The 14,516-nt window shown below is 48.2% G+C and overlaps 5 protein-coding genes across 5 annotated transcripts; 2 read left to right on the top strand and 3 right to left on the bottom strand.

Annotated features, from left to right (window-relative positions):
- Positions 1-1,700: 1,700 nt before the first annotated feature.
- FPRO_12287 (uncharacterized protein) lies at positions 1,701-2,777 on the top strand (the record flags this gene model as incomplete). The annotated part of the gene is made up of 1 exon (XM_031224067.1): positions 1,701-2,777. One exon carries the CDS (start codon positions 1,701-1,703, stop codon positions 2,775-2,777), a length of 1,077 nt encoding a protein of 358 aa, XP_031089363.1.
- Positions 2,778-3,773: 996 nt separating this feature from the next.
- On the bottom strand, positions 3,774-8,580 carry FPRO_12288 (uncharacterized protein; the record flags this gene model as incomplete). Its single annotated transcript, XM_031224068.1, has 5 exons — positions 3,774-5,780; positions 5,834-7,403; positions 7,451-7,851; positions 7,906-8,390; positions 8,460-8,580. 5 exons carry the CDS (start codon positions 8,578-8,580, stop codon positions 3,774-3,776), a joined length of 4,584 nt encoding a protein of 1,527 aa, XP_031089364.1.
- Positions 8,581-9,162: 582 nt separating this feature from the next.
- FPRO_12289 (uncharacterized protein) lies at positions 9,163-9,762 on the bottom strand (the record flags this gene model as incomplete). The annotated part of the gene is made up of 1 exon (XM_031224069.1): positions 9,163-9,762. The coding sequence occupies one exon, from the start codon at positions 9,760-9,762 to the stop codon at positions 9,163-9,165; it is 600 nt and encodes a 199-aa protein (XP_031089365.1).
- A 1,318-nt stretch (positions 9,763-11,080) lies between these two features.
- Positions 11,081-11,463, top strand: FPRO_12290 (uncharacterized protein; the record flags this gene model as incomplete). Its single annotated transcript, XM_031224071.1, has 3 exons — positions 11,081-11,118; positions 11,165-11,291; positions 11,341-11,463. The coding sequence occupies 3 exons, from the start codon at positions 11,081-11,083 to the stop codon at positions 11,461-11,463; spliced, it is 288 nt and encodes a 95-aa protein (XP_031089366.1).
- Positions 11,464-12,079: 616 nt separating this feature from the next.
- On the bottom strand, positions 12,080-12,936 carry FPRO_12291 (uncharacterized protein; the record flags this gene model as incomplete). The annotated part of the gene is made up of 2 exons (XM_031224072.1): positions 12,080-12,527; positions 12,578-12,936. 2 exons carry the CDS (start codon positions 12,934-12,936, stop codon positions 12,080-12,082), a joined length of 807 nt encoding a protein of 268 aa, XP_031089367.1.
- Positions 12,937-14,516: the final 1,580 nt, after the last annotated feature.

Below are 14,516 nucleotides of genomic sequence, written 5' to 3' on the forward strand. Positions count from 1 at the left end.
TGACAGTGACAACGAGAGTCAACGATGCCAAATTGTTGACTGAGTTCTGTAAGGTGATATCAAGCTCCTAGCCACAGGTCCGAACTGCATATCTACACCGTATCGTACACTGGATTAAGCACTTTGCATCGTTCTCTCCAAACTCTCCCCCTATTTCTGACTCCCGCATCCCATGCCACGTAATCCGCCGTAATGCCAAGCCCGTCCGATATGTATACGAAAGTGTATTTTGCTGCTCACGTCTCGTCTGAAGTCGATACCCATGCCTTGTGTAATCAGATGCTGCTCCTTTCAATTTGCCGCAAATCGGTCGCCCGCCCACAAATCTGATGACGCGCCATCTTGAACTCTCAGTATCAGCTACTTGATTGGTGGCTTTGAACTCCGGGAGCGCTTAACTGCATGGGTACGGGTCATTGCGGCTCCTTAACCCCCCGCGAGTGATCTCTTAGTATGATCACTGTGCATGAGCTATGCCGTATGAAGAGTGTGATGGCTGCTCTGTGCTCTTATCGTGGTTCAGCCTATCTGTTAGGGGCGCGCTTATCGTAGAGCATATGTAAGCTGGGAGAACCTTGTTGGGTATCCCACTATCCGTCGAAAGACTCGCTTGCCTGAACTGCAGTCGAATATGCTGGCATAACAGCGACATTATGATCTGCGTCAGCTTTGCAAAGCTGTTTGTTCTTCCCCCTCATGCCACCGGAAGCTGAAGCAATGCTCAAGGGGCGTCAAGTCAATACGAACTGCCGACCTGAAGAGGTGCGACAAAAAAGCAATGGCCTGATGTGATATTCCCTGTCTTGCGAACAGACATGGTTCCAATGAGTCGGGACCTTGAACGAGCTCAAACGAGACTTGAGTTCAATTGGGATTAGTGTCAGGATCATTGGCAAGCCACAGCGACGTTAGCTAGCCGAATTTAGAATGGTTGAAACATCTGAAGTGGGCGAGGATGGCACCTAACAAGTCAATATACGTGAAACAGAGGGAACCTGTTAGTGAGTCTCTACGCCCAACGATAACGTGTAATAAGGTTAACATTCCTGTATGGTTATTCTCAGGTGTAAACTCTAATAGCATTAGAGGTATTACGTCTAGGTACAAAATATTAGCTTCCGCTTAGCACCTCAATCCACGGAGCCGCACGATAACGAGAAGACCGCTATCTCACTGAGACATCTCATTGGCCAAACTCAATTACAAAACCCCAAGTCAGCAAAACCTCCCCTGTCATTGAAACACGATGAAACTAAGAACCAGGGACTTCAGCAAATCACGTTGATCCGCCGAGAAACTAAACGTCTGGAGTAAAATTGAAGGTCCATCATCGAAACACAACAACAGGTGGAAACAGATGGAAAAATTCCACAGTTCAAGCCAAGACGGGACATGGCAAACAGGCCGCCATGAACCCTGCGTTTTTGACAACTTGAGACAGAGTTAAGCGTAAACGGTAAAGCAAGCTGGCGCCAAACCTTGTCCAACTCAACCTTGTCCCAAACGACGACTCCCACAACACGATCATGATGAGTTGGTATATAAACATCTTCAACAAGCCCTCCAGACTGAGAAGAAGCATCCTTTTCCAACCAGTCCATTTCATTCGTTTCAAAGAGCTAGTCTCTCTTCTCATTCTTTACACTTAACTTTCATTCTATCAAGTTCGCTTGCGACTTTACCATTCCAATCATTTCACCATGAAGACCACCACTTACGTTTCCGCTCTCCTTAGCCTGGCCTCCGCCGTCAGCGCTCACTACACCTTCGACAAGCTCACCCTCGCTGGCGTCCAAGAGGGCACTGATAACCAGTACATCCGCAAGCACCAGAACGGCTACATGCCCACCAAGTTCAAGGGCATTCCCGACGGTTCCATCTCTCCCACCGACAAGGACTTCACCTGCAACAAGGGCTCTACTCCCTCTCCCGACGTCTTCAAGGTCAAGGCCGGCGATGAGATTGGTCTTAAGCAGGCTTTCGGCGGTACTGGAATGCAGCACCCCGGTCCTATCCAGGTCTACGCTGCTCCTGTCAAGGACGCTACCAGTGACAGCCCTTATGACCTCAAGTGGTACAAGATTCACCAGGCTTTGATCTGCAAGTCTGGCAATGCCGAGTCTCTCCGCTCCACTGCTTGGTGCTCTTGGGATGAGGACTCTGTTCACTTCAAGATTCCTTCTACTCTCCCCGACGGACAGTACCTCCTCCGTGGTGAGCACATTGCTCTCCACGGTGCTCATGACGGCCAGGCTGAGTTCTACTATGCTTGTGCTCAAGTTGAAGTCACTGGTAACAGCGCCACTACCATTCCTGGTACTTCTGTCTCTATCCCTGGCGTCTACAAGCAGGACGACGCTGCTGTCAACTTCAGCCTTTGGGGAAGCTCTACCTCTTACGATGTCATGCCTGGTCCTGATGTCATCCCCGGTGGTACCATCCGTGGTTCCGCTGACGGTGCTGGCGGTGATGTCACCAAGACTGTTGAGGGCGGTGCTGATTCCGGTTCTGACTCTGGTTCCGACTCTGGCACTGGTGCTTCCCCCACCGAGGGTTCCGCTGCTCCTTCTACCGCCCCTACTTCTGCTACCGAGTCTTCTGCGGCTCCCGTCGTCCCTGAGATTCCCGACTCTGCTGAGACCACTCCCCAGCCTACCCCCGTTGCCGCTGAGACCACTCCTCTCCCCTCTGCCGGTAACGGTGCCAGCAGCGGCTGCTCTTCTGGTTCTTCCAAGGCCCGCCGCCACGCTCGCCACTTCGCTGCTCACCGTTTCTAAGCGTGTGCAGTTGGAGAAATGATTGGATGTCAGTAACTTGACATGATGCACGCGGGACGTGGTGTTTTTGAAGTCATGTCATGCGCTGGCGTCTTGGAGGAAAATGATATTCTGGACTTGATACGAAGGACAACTTCTTCAGCTTTCTATGTAAACTAGATACACTTCTTGTAAATATAATCTTCCTTGCTGAACTAGTGGACCAAGTATGTGTGAATCTCCATTGCTGCTGATGTTGAAACACAAACTCTAACGGGCTGGGATTAGCCAATACCTGACTAACAAGAGATAATTACCATCTACTCTGTAGCTGAGGTGTATCTTCACAAATTAACATTAGTATTCTGCGGAGTTATTTAATTCAGTCTCGTCTAGAATTTTGATGCATTTTCGGGTCTGACTTTACGTTAAGCCCGCGGGTCCCGACAGCCTGGGTTAGCGCTTACATTCCCAGAGAATGCAATGTGATTACTCCGTACATGAGTCTAATTTCGGATACTACTTAGTTACGCCACCACTATGCCATCTGACACAAATAAGCATGGTTCTCGACTAAAAGCCCTTCATTTATTTACTTTCTACTTCCGATGCCCAAATTACTTCCTCTACATCACCATCGACATGTTTGCAATGGAGGACGAACAAAAAGCCTCGGTTATCGGTGTTTTAGTCGGCACCCTGTTTCAATAGTGTTCATGACCGATTGGAACTTGTACGAATCTGAAGTTCGCAGACAAGTCCCGGTCTAGGCTTAGTTGGGAATTGCAACAGGGGGTCTATTACTGCCCCTGCGTTAGTTAGCTTGTTTGAGAAAGCGGTCTCTGGCGGGAACATCTTTGGAGGTTAGTTCTGATTCGTGGGTAAATTCAGATGCCTTGTAATGTCTTAGAACAACTTTGATCATAGCCGCGGCCAATCACAAGTCGGGTCTATTCATTTAACGACATGCTACACCAGAGAGTCGAATCTTAAGGATGGACTCGTTGCGCTTTGAGCCTACTCCTTCAAGTACAAGAATAATACACGCCCGGAATACGTTCCAAGGACCATAGTTGTCCCCGATACGTATACAGACTGTGGTCTGTAATCTGGTGGGAGCCAGAGAAGTTTCTCACCATTCTTCATGAGCCAAGGAGGTTCTTGACCGATGTAATATGGCTCCAGATCCTCCATACCTCCATGGAATGAACGGGCAATGGCATCGGTACTAAGAAACGAGTACGGAAAATTGGATGCCCTGAGCTCCGGATATGGCTGCGACAGAAAAAGACTTTCTCCGGTTGATGCATCCCAGACTTGCACTTGCGTGTTCATATTTATACCTATCAACCAGCCACCATGAAAGGTGAGACTGCGTAAGTATGGTACTTCCGGGCTCACATCAGTCGTAATCGTGAGTGTCTCAAGTCTAGGAAGACTGCGTATCTCGATGCTTTCCCCCAAATAGTAGGCAATTTTCGCACCATCCGGCGAAAAGACGATGCAGGGGAAGTGCATAAACGGCGTATCAATTTTATGCTCTAGAAGGCCGTCAACCACGTTCCAGACCTCGATTGAACAGAGGTCTGGGGATATAGCTAGTCGTCGTCCGTTGGCAGAAATGACTAGGCAGCAATACCCCCTCTCAACCAAACTAAGTTCTCGTTCCAGTGTCTTTAAATGACGCAAAGGGTCGATACTCCAAACTTCAATCATTGGCCTTTTCAGTATAGCAAATGTTGAAGTGTTGGCTGCAGCTGCTATAAGAATTTGGTCTATCAACGGGGCTTCTGGCTCGAGTGTCTCTTTGCAAGATCCGCTTTGCAAATCCCAGAGCTTCACAACCCCCGCGTTATGCGACAGTATAGTGTTGTCGTTCGCAATGGGAGTGATCAAATCGATTCCCATGGCTTCCCAATGGCTTTTTTCTGCCAAGGCCCCTGACGTAAGGTCCCATATTCTGATGGCACCGTCATGCGATTGTCCCGCGAGTAATGTGCCGTCGTCTGAAATGATAGGCCCAACTTGGAACTCACTCCTGAAACTCTTGGAAACGGCCCCTGTCTTCATGTCAAGCACGGCAGTTTGATACTCATCGAGAGTGATTACCAACCAGCCCTTCGTCAGAGAAAGATGGCCAGGAACTATCGGCTTCTCAAAATTATGCGCATGAAGACACTTATTTGATTCTGTGCTCCATATTTTGACCGACTTCGATTTCGATGATAGTGAGGCGACCATTGTGCCATCGTTTGAGAAGCACAGTATATCATCCTCAAGTTGGTGTCCCAGGACAGTCCAGGTCGGTGTTGTGAAAGGGTCCCACCTTGAAAGAAACATGGATTCTTTCACAATAGTTGCAATCCACTGACCTTGTGGCGATAAAAGTACAGGACTGGGTTTGCCCGGTATGTCGAAGTCATAAATACACTCTTCTTTTTCAAGGCAGTGTATAAGCATTACGCACTCGACATCTCGGTCACAAACTGAGCACAGGAACCTTCCATCGTCCGAGAATGCGATAGCCTTGATACCAGAGCAACGCTCTAAAATCAGATTCCTGACGCATACACTAGTGTCAAGATTCCAAATTTTTATCATCTCAGGGCACCCAGCTGCTACTGTCTTGCTTCCATACCAGGAGAAAACCGGGATGCAGTCCCATCTGAGACCTTGGCCCAGATTGTGAATACAAGAACATGACCTCTGGTCCCATATTCTGATCTGGCCCTGGTAACAAATTGAGGCTAGTTTATTGTCTGGTAAGAATGATATCTGGGCTAACCATTCAAGAACATCAACAGTTTGACTTTGTGGCCAGTTGGGATCTATGTTGGAGGGCACTGTGATGTAGTCGGGGTATTGACGGCGGTCGAGTGGACTAGGAGCGATGCTTGCTTTAGGGCTAAATATAGCACCAGAGTGGTATAGCTGGAGAGGATGCTGCTCTATGCCGGCTCGGAAATAAGTAATGAACTTGAATGAATCTTGGATAAACTGCAGTACTTGTGCTCCAGAAGTCTCCTGATGAAGCAGTCAGCGATAGCGTTTGAATGACCCGACAACACGCTACCTACATCGACTATGCTCTGCAAGTCTTCCAGCATCAAGAAGGAGTGATCAATCTTTCTTAGTAGGCATATAACCTCGAGCCAGTTTGTAAAAAAACCTTTAAAAAATATGTACGCATCGTCTTCTTCTCTGATGCGCTTCCCGGACGCTTTCAAATGGTGAACCCAGTACAAGGTTGCATATTGAATTTCTGGCGGTAGGCACTGACTGATAACAGATGTTTTAACATCAGAAAGTCTTTTTCCTGGCGTTCGAAGCCTACAGATATCAGCCTTCAAAGTTCTTCGCATGAGCTTGAGGCATCTGTTTGCCAGGCTTGCATGTGTCTTCTCTTCATCAACTTGGAGGTCTCCAGCGGATGTACTGAGGATGTAATCTCTGAATGACAGATGGAACAGCTGAAGAGGACTGTCGTCTTCCGGAACATCGATGACCGAACGTAGTGCATCGATTTGACTGGATACAGCCCATGCATCGATGCCAAGAAGCTCAGCAAGTGATCTTATCGGTAGAGGGCTTGCAAGCAGAATGAGAGAACCTATGATATCCATAAAATTCCGTTTGAATTCATGTAGGTCGTCATCAGGCGCGCCGCTCTGTATGAGACTCAGCACAGGCTTGTATAAAGCATCGTATTCAGAGTTGACCCTAGATGACTTATCGATGATGAAGTCAATCTTATAGTCTGGGCTTCTCGCCCAGTGTCTATCGCGAATCATGCGCACGAAGGTTGCAGCTGCGATGAACAATGGTAAAGCTTTGTCAAGCAGTAGTCGGGATCGCTCATCCCCAGGCCAGTCTGAAGGTAATTGGAGGTGCTTTTGACGATGAGTGCGATTATGTTCCACGACGAAACGTTCCAGAGACTGGCGGAGGAAAACACAGAAGTCGTTCTCTATGGTTCGGATTTCGAGTTTATGAAGGACAATCTCTCTATGGAGCGGTTCGTCGATAAAATGTCCCATAATGTCAAGTTCTGGCCTACTTGTGAGAAAGACTCGTAGTACCTCTGGGCATGTTTTCAATAGCAAACGAAGAATCTCTCCGCGATCTTGTTCATCACATTCGTCCAAGGCATCGAGAACAAAAACAACAGGCTTGACGAGTCCTTCGTCTTGCAATTTAACAAGTGGATTTACAATCAACTTTTGCCATTGGATCCGGATAGGTGTCATGGCTAGAGAGTGATCGTCCTTCACTGTCTGCAAGATATGAGGGCGGATGGGAGGGAACTGTAGGGCGAGTTGATATGCCAGTACCGCAAACAGATGCTGGCCACTTCCTCGGCTACCGGCACCTTTCTTAAAGACGAAGCTGGCGCTAAGCGTTCTGCCTTTCAAGTTTCTTGAGACTGTGCGCGAAATAGTACTCTTGCCGGTCCCAGCCAGACCTGGGAGCCAACAAATTGTCGGACTTTGGGGATCGGACGCCCATTCTTCGATGTCTTTGAGAACTTGTACGCGGGTGCCCTCTAGACAGAAAGAATCGGGTGGATAATAAATGTGATCGAACACATCCTTAGGGTCGATAAGTAGATCTATGAGTTGCGCCTTGACCTTTTCTTCCGCCCTTTGACTATAGAAACATTAGCAGATATCAGCCCAATAAGCATTATGTACTACCTATATTCGAGCCTCATTTCGATCATCAAGCCACAAACAAGCTTGAGATGGTCTCGGGCATGTGAACTATGATGCATTTCGCATAGTAAGCCAGCATTATGTACTCTATCCTTGGCAACACTGAGATCTTTTAGATATCCAGAAAAGCGTTCTAAGCGAAAAGCATCTGTAAGAGCCCTGGCGGCCTTATATTGGCGACGAAGCGCAAATCCGAGCAGCTTTATGCATTGAGATAGGGCGTCAATGATCTTCTTGCGGAGGTTGGTATCTACCGCAAGGTCACTAGAAGCTGATGCAGTTAGATAGAGTTCGTGGTAAACGCTGCACTCAAAGACCAGGATGACTATTTCGGTAATGCCTTGGTCGACCTTGGCCCTGATCTCCTCCCCAGCGGCAAGATTCTAAAGTAGGTCAGTCCAAGTTCAGTGATAATGATATGACTGATGAAGTATTACCAGGAGAAGGAAACGCACGGCGGCCCATGGTAATGCAGCAGGATTAGGGTTTGTGCTGACGGCGATATCGCCTACAACGGCGAACCGATTGAGATGTGGAATGATCGTTTCCATAGCTTCAGCCAATTTCTTTTGCATACCGACGCGTTTCATTGCCGCTTCTAATTTTGATATCAACACTGACAGGCTAAACTCAGAGTCTTTGGTTGAGGCTTGGTCTAGAATCTCAAAGGTTTCTGCTAACTCATTACCGTCTTTCGACTCTTTGATAGTAAGAATTGCTTCCTTCCAAAGTTCTTGGAACTGCGCTTGCTGGTCTGGACATCCATACTCGGCTGTGGATGCGTTGCTGCCATGTTGAGACCTTTGGGTCGAGGATCCAACAGACACATCCTCTGGCGAAAGATCTATGGTAGCTGCGATATTTACCGAAGATACGGATGTCGACGGTGCTATAGCAGGCAGTAGCCCAGCGGATTCTCCACCTATTATGAGGCCTCAGTGATGAACCTTGTAGCGATAGTGCTCCAGAGACTGGACGGCCTCGTGCATACCTTGAGAATCGAGTGACGTTCTTGGAAGCCTGGATGTAGGGTCATGGCATGGTTCCTTTCCTTTCTTGCTTACTATGTGCTTGATGAAGCCCCTTAATGGTAATCTTTTTTGATCTGGCATGATTGTTTAGCCTAGAAATGTTGCTCCGAGCTCTGGGTAATGAGAATCAGCGCGAGTGATGCGAACGTTGAGTCCATGCGAGTTGAAGAGGGGAAATATTACCGCAAAGTGCGCCATGCATTGAAATCAAGTCTGTGTGTCGACGCGATTGGCTAGGCATCTGTAAGGCTGACAGACAGGCTGACAGACAGGCTGACAGGGATAGGAATATTGATGATCTTGGTAATCTTCCTTTCGGAGTAAGACGACCAAGGTCGTCTAAGTCATCCGTTGATCTACATTTAATTGGATAAAATGCTATGGAGTTTTGTCATCAAGTTGGTGAACTGACAAGTCGCACAAATGTATGATCAAGAAGACTCGGCAACACATATATGTATTCAGAGTACTAGGTGCCAAGAATACAACATGGTAGCACCACTAAAAAAGCTATACCTAAGGAATGAACGGAACAAGACCGAAAGATTAACTTGCCCCCATAGCCGTAGAAACAGCCATCACACGAATATCAATCATATTCCGAAACGAGCGACTAAAGTGAAACCTCCCCCTGAAAAAGCTTGGAAGACGGCCTCAGTGAACCTACTTCTCAAGGCAGACCTGGGAGTAGTAGGTTGCAAAAGTAGTAGCCGCAGCAGCACAGCAGAAGATACTCTCCTGGTTAGCCTTAGCCGCACAAGCAACACAAGCAGCCACAAAGTTGATAGAAGAAAAGTTGGCGCAAGATCGGCAAGAGCTAGGATGAGGCGCACTATCACAGCTCCAAGAGTGAACACGGCCAAGAGCAGCATCCTTGATCTGAGGACAGTTGCGAGCGCGCACCTCAAGATCACGGCTGTGAAACTTCTCAGCGTCAAAGGACTCAAGAAGGTTCTGCTCCTTGGAGATGGCGACGATGGGCTCAAAGTACTGGTCGAAGAGGGACTCGGGGATACAAGCGGTGGGATCGTTGATGTAGGTGGTTGGGATCTCAGGGAGCTTGTAGTCACCAGTGCCGTTGAGGTTGGTAAAGGTATGGCCGAGGGCTTGGAGATGAGAGAGGGTAATGCACTGGGCGACTTCGCCGACTTTGTAGGTGACCTCGGTGACCTTGACGGGGGTCTTCTCGAGGGCCTTGTCGGCGGTGGCGCTGGCGAAAGCAGCAGTGGCCAGGGTGGCGAGAATGAGGATGAATCGAGCCATTGTGAGGGACTTTGTTCAATGTAAGGAAGTGAGCTTGAGTGTGAATGAAGATGTTATGATGGTTGAGTGAGCTGACAATGTGGACATGAATGGCGTCTTAAATAGTTCTTGCGTTCATGATACCCTCATCGTCGCTGCCGAACTTGAAACTCAACACCTTTTCAACTACCGACGAGTGTCGCAGCTTTACGAACTTCGCAGCATCCTCATCATGGCACTCATGAACTCACTCATCGTTAGCCTCGACTCTCGGCAGTTCATACACGGCTGACTCGAAACAACCCATGATATTTTCCAAACCACAAACTGAACACGAGTTGATCTGCCTCGCTCCTGTCCCTATCCGGAATAGATTGGGGGGTTTACTTTTACCATCATCTGCCGGTATTAAATGAGTCGATGGACTGAGGATAGCCTGACGTTCCTCTGTTCCTTTTTGGAATATTGCATATTGTTAGACCCGCTTTGACACTGGTTCACGCGTTTACATAGTCTGTGCGTGAAATTGAACTGTCCCTATAGGCCAGTTCTGGAGGTCGTGCTCGGTGTTGGATTGGGCAAATAGTCTCACGCCGAAACCCCCACGTGGGCTTCATTTTGGTATGCTTTGCGGGCCGTTGCCAGCGACGGCACGTTGCGCTGGCCCTGTCGGCAATACAGCGGTCCCTGGAAACACCAGTCCAAACAAGCTTTCTCTAGTGCAAAGAAGGTTTGTAGGATGTTATTGCCTGCATAGTAGGCGAATCTTCCCCCCACTGCTCATGTGTAAGGCTTCGAGACGACTTCCGCTTACATCGTAACCAATAGGAAGCTCGCATTTCAACACGAACCTGAGGTCGTCACGCTATTTCCAGGGATAGAGAACACTATCTTCATTGAACTCTATTATCCACGCATAGAGTATCGTATGTCTCAGACTACGGTATCCTGAGGTCATTCCATGCTCATAGGCCGAGATACGAATAGCTTCACGATTTTCCGTGTTTGGAAGGTGGAACTAACGATGCCGATGAGCCGAATGTGAGATGTTCACTTCGGCAATTGCTTCAGTCATGATGAATTGAATAGTGGTTGTCATCCATGAGCCGAGTCGCTATCCGCCGGACGAGGTTCGTCAGTTGCCTGGCTAGACAGGTCCTCAAGCCAGACTACGAGGCAGAACTGTTCATCAGAGAGTGTATATCTTGGAAGATCTCGAGATATAAAAAGATCAACTGTCCCAGCTCATCTTTGCAGCTCACCAATCTCACCACTCGCAAACACTACAACAACAACTTCCATAACTCCCAATCCTCAAGACTCAGACATCTCATTCAATATGAACTCTCTCAGCCTCATCATCCTCTTCTTCGGCGCGTAAGTCACCAACCCGCCACCTCAAAAACCAAATCTAACCTCCCAGTGTCTTCGCCGATACTCACCACAACTGTGGCTGCACCGTCCGCGGCACATACAGGCAGGATCTTGGCCAGGCTGCCTGCGCCCTCTGGGGCTCCAACCAGCCCAATACCCACTGGGACGGCTACTCTGTAAGTACCCATATCATGGACTCACAGAGCATGGAAGCTGATTATGTAGTGCGTTGATAAGGGCTACGGCCGCGGCATCGACGGTGCTCCCTGGGAGACTACCTGCAAGCAGGCCTGGGATATCAACTTTGGCGGTAACAAGAACGATGCTTGGGGCAAGTGCTGGCACTAAGATGACTGATGCCAATCTTTGGGATCAGTGCTTCTTTGGCTCGGAACGGAGATCGTGTGATTTGTTCTTTTCTGTCTGCCAACATTCACATGGCTTCTTGTTACTTTAGAAACTATGTAGCACTCTTTTTAGTCTTGTCATGAGCTTATGGCAAGGAACTTGCAATTGACTTTATATTTGTACAACGCTCGAGATCCAGTGACAACTATACAAGTTTATTAGATCGACTTCCACTACCTCTTTTGTCTTGAGTCTTATCAAATGCTTGTGCGCTTGCCCGATCACACAAGACCAAGGTCTTTGTGCTGATTCAAGCTAAGTTCTCTCGGCCGATTTAAGCTCTCAGCCACAAGTCTCAACTGAAAGTAACACGTCTAGCAACTTACATATCAGCGTTGGCGGATTCACGCATGGACTCGGACGATATGACGAAATGAGAACGTGCGCACACAGTAAGAAAATTCGAACAGAGACTCAGTCAAGTATTCAAGCCATAGTCTATTCAACACCCAACATAAGAAAACCCTAAATGTGCATGTACTTGCGAACAAAAAATCTTTCCATGAAGTCAAAGAATACAAAGCCAGGCTCATAGCCCACTATCAAAGTCGCAAGCCTACTCGTCCTTGGCGGGATCGAAGCCAGGGCACTGATCACCAGCAGCTTCACCAAGCTTCTTAGTGAAGCTGTCATCCTTGTCCCAGAACTTAGGACCAACACCACCATTCCAAGCATCATAGAGGTAGTCTCGGAGAGATCGGCCGTTGACAACAGGCCAGTTGTCCCAGCCAACAAGGTTGCCGATGAACCACTGACCGGTGTAGTTCTCAATATCGTCATCGGCCTCGTTGGCCATGCGCCAGCAGTGAGTGAAGCCACCGTCCTTGTGGTAGACAACCTTAGCACGCTGGCCGTCGAGACGGGGAGTGTTGGTGGCGTGTTCGTAGCCGCCGTGGCACGAGGGGGCGACGCGCTTGACATCTTCGCCCTGAACGAATACGACAATGTTCTCCCAGTCATGAGTGTGGCCGTTACCGCCGCCAGCAGCGTTGATAGTGCCCCAACTAAAACTTGGTCAGGCAATGATATTGAAACGATGGTGAAGTGAACTTACGAAGACTGGTCCTTCTCAAAGTAGTACTCATACATGATGGCACACCAACCATTATTGCAGCGCTTTCGGCTGTAGACATTGTTGTTCTCAAGACGGTTTGGCTCACGGCAATCAGCAGCGGGACCCTTGAAGTAGACGTCTTTCTGGCTGAGACCGCGGTTGGTGTTGCCGTCCTTGTCAATTGCAGAAGTGTAGTAACACCCGTCCGTGTCGAAATCGGTGACAGGTTGGAACTTGTGCTCGATCTCATGCGCTCCATCGTCAAGACGGCCCATGAGAACTCGCTTGGCGAGCTTGAGAGGTCCAGCTTCAACGCTGAGAGCGCCGGCAAGGACGGTTGCGATTGCGAAGGCGTGCATGGTAATGAAGGGAAGATGCAGTCGAAAAGAGAACTGAAAATTGAAGTGGAGAAGAAGAGAGGAGAAATTGTTGTGAATCGATGGAGTGATGATGAGATGAGATGGTAGATTTGTGAAGGCAGATGAAGTCTCTTATATATGTGATCCGTGGCACGGACGAGAGGTCAAAAGATGCTATGAAACGCTCGACCTTGTGATGGATGAGCTGCGATCAGAGTCCCCTGGCCCTAGTTGAAGCCCGTCATGACACCAAGCAGCTATTTCTCATCTCATCTTCCAAAAAATGAAACGGATCATGAAGGATTCGCTATACGAGTAGGATTCACCATCTCAGCCAATAAATGACACCAAATCTATTTCGATGATCTCACTGCATACATAAATTTCATGCACCAGCTCAGCTCGCTGCAACTAAACGCCCAAACCGCCAAGGCGCAGCAACAGCTCAGACCAATCACACGAATTTCGCACCCGTGCCTTAATTTTAAGCTTAGCGGATCTTATCTGCGCAGCCACAACGATCGCAGATCTGACCAATCAAACGTTTGCCGTACCTATTTTAATCTCGGGCGTAAGCTTTTCCTTGAAACATGTAGGATTTGACTAGTTTTATTCTGGAAAGCAGGCTCGTGATACTGCTTGGGGGCTGTGAGGCGTTTTTGGTGAAACCAGCCTTCTTTTGATGGCGGATGACAGCATGTCAGCTCTAGGTTTCATGTTTAGAGATACTTTGGTCGAGCGGTGGATTGTGCGGTGGAGAATGTAACTTTGATCAGCGCGATTAATTGAGAACGGGTCAGGATGGGCTGCGAAAAAACATATTGGGGGCTCTGAAGGATGGAAGTTATCTTATGAAGCATCTATCAGGATCAAAATCCAGGTAAAGTACCCATACAAAGGCTGACATAGGCCAGAATCTAGACGTGGCTGAGACAGAATTACTCGATGATTGTTTCTATCGTGATCTCACCCCTGTTCTCTCGTCTAATGTATGCTCTGATTCGCCCTGGTCCGAGAGTCTTGGGCAAGTAAAGCCTTGATGAAGCTATACGTTAAATTCAATGCCATGTAAAAAGTGTTGATCAAATTAGAGTAAGCAGGCGTGAGATTGATAGTAAGCGCCAAGGGGAAGATACCCACAGGGCTGTGATTGAACCGGGGAGCGCGTGGGGTCCGAGCCAATTAAGGTGTACGCTTCAGGGTAACTCTGAGCATTTCTTAGATCGATAACACTGTTGTTATGACGAAAATAAAGATGCACTTTGGGGAATTATTGTATTGGACAATGAGGTTCCCACTATGATAAGCGAAGAGAAGCCCTGGTGTCAACATACCGAAGACGTTCACAGGAGGACGTCTTTGACAGTAAATATGTGAATACTACCTTCGTTAGGTGGATGAAAAGGCTGAAGGATGTGAACAGCGAAATTGTCAACGCTAACATGAGCTCACTCCCTAAGAATCTCAAGTAATATGTCATGGACAAGCCAATCAATTCCTATTACAACAGGGTAAAGCTATACTAAGCATGAAAGGCTACCCTCGATCCGGGGCATGATGAAATTAATCTGGTGAATGGA

The sequence above is a fragment of the Fusarium proliferatum genome, assembly GCF_900067095.1.
Source record: "Fusarium proliferatum ET1 genome assembly, contig: FPRO_scaffold015, whole genome shotgun sequence".
Taxonomy (NCBI): Eukaryota; Fungi; Ascomycota; class Sordariomycetes; order Hypocreales; family Nectriaceae; genus Fusarium; species Fusarium proliferatum.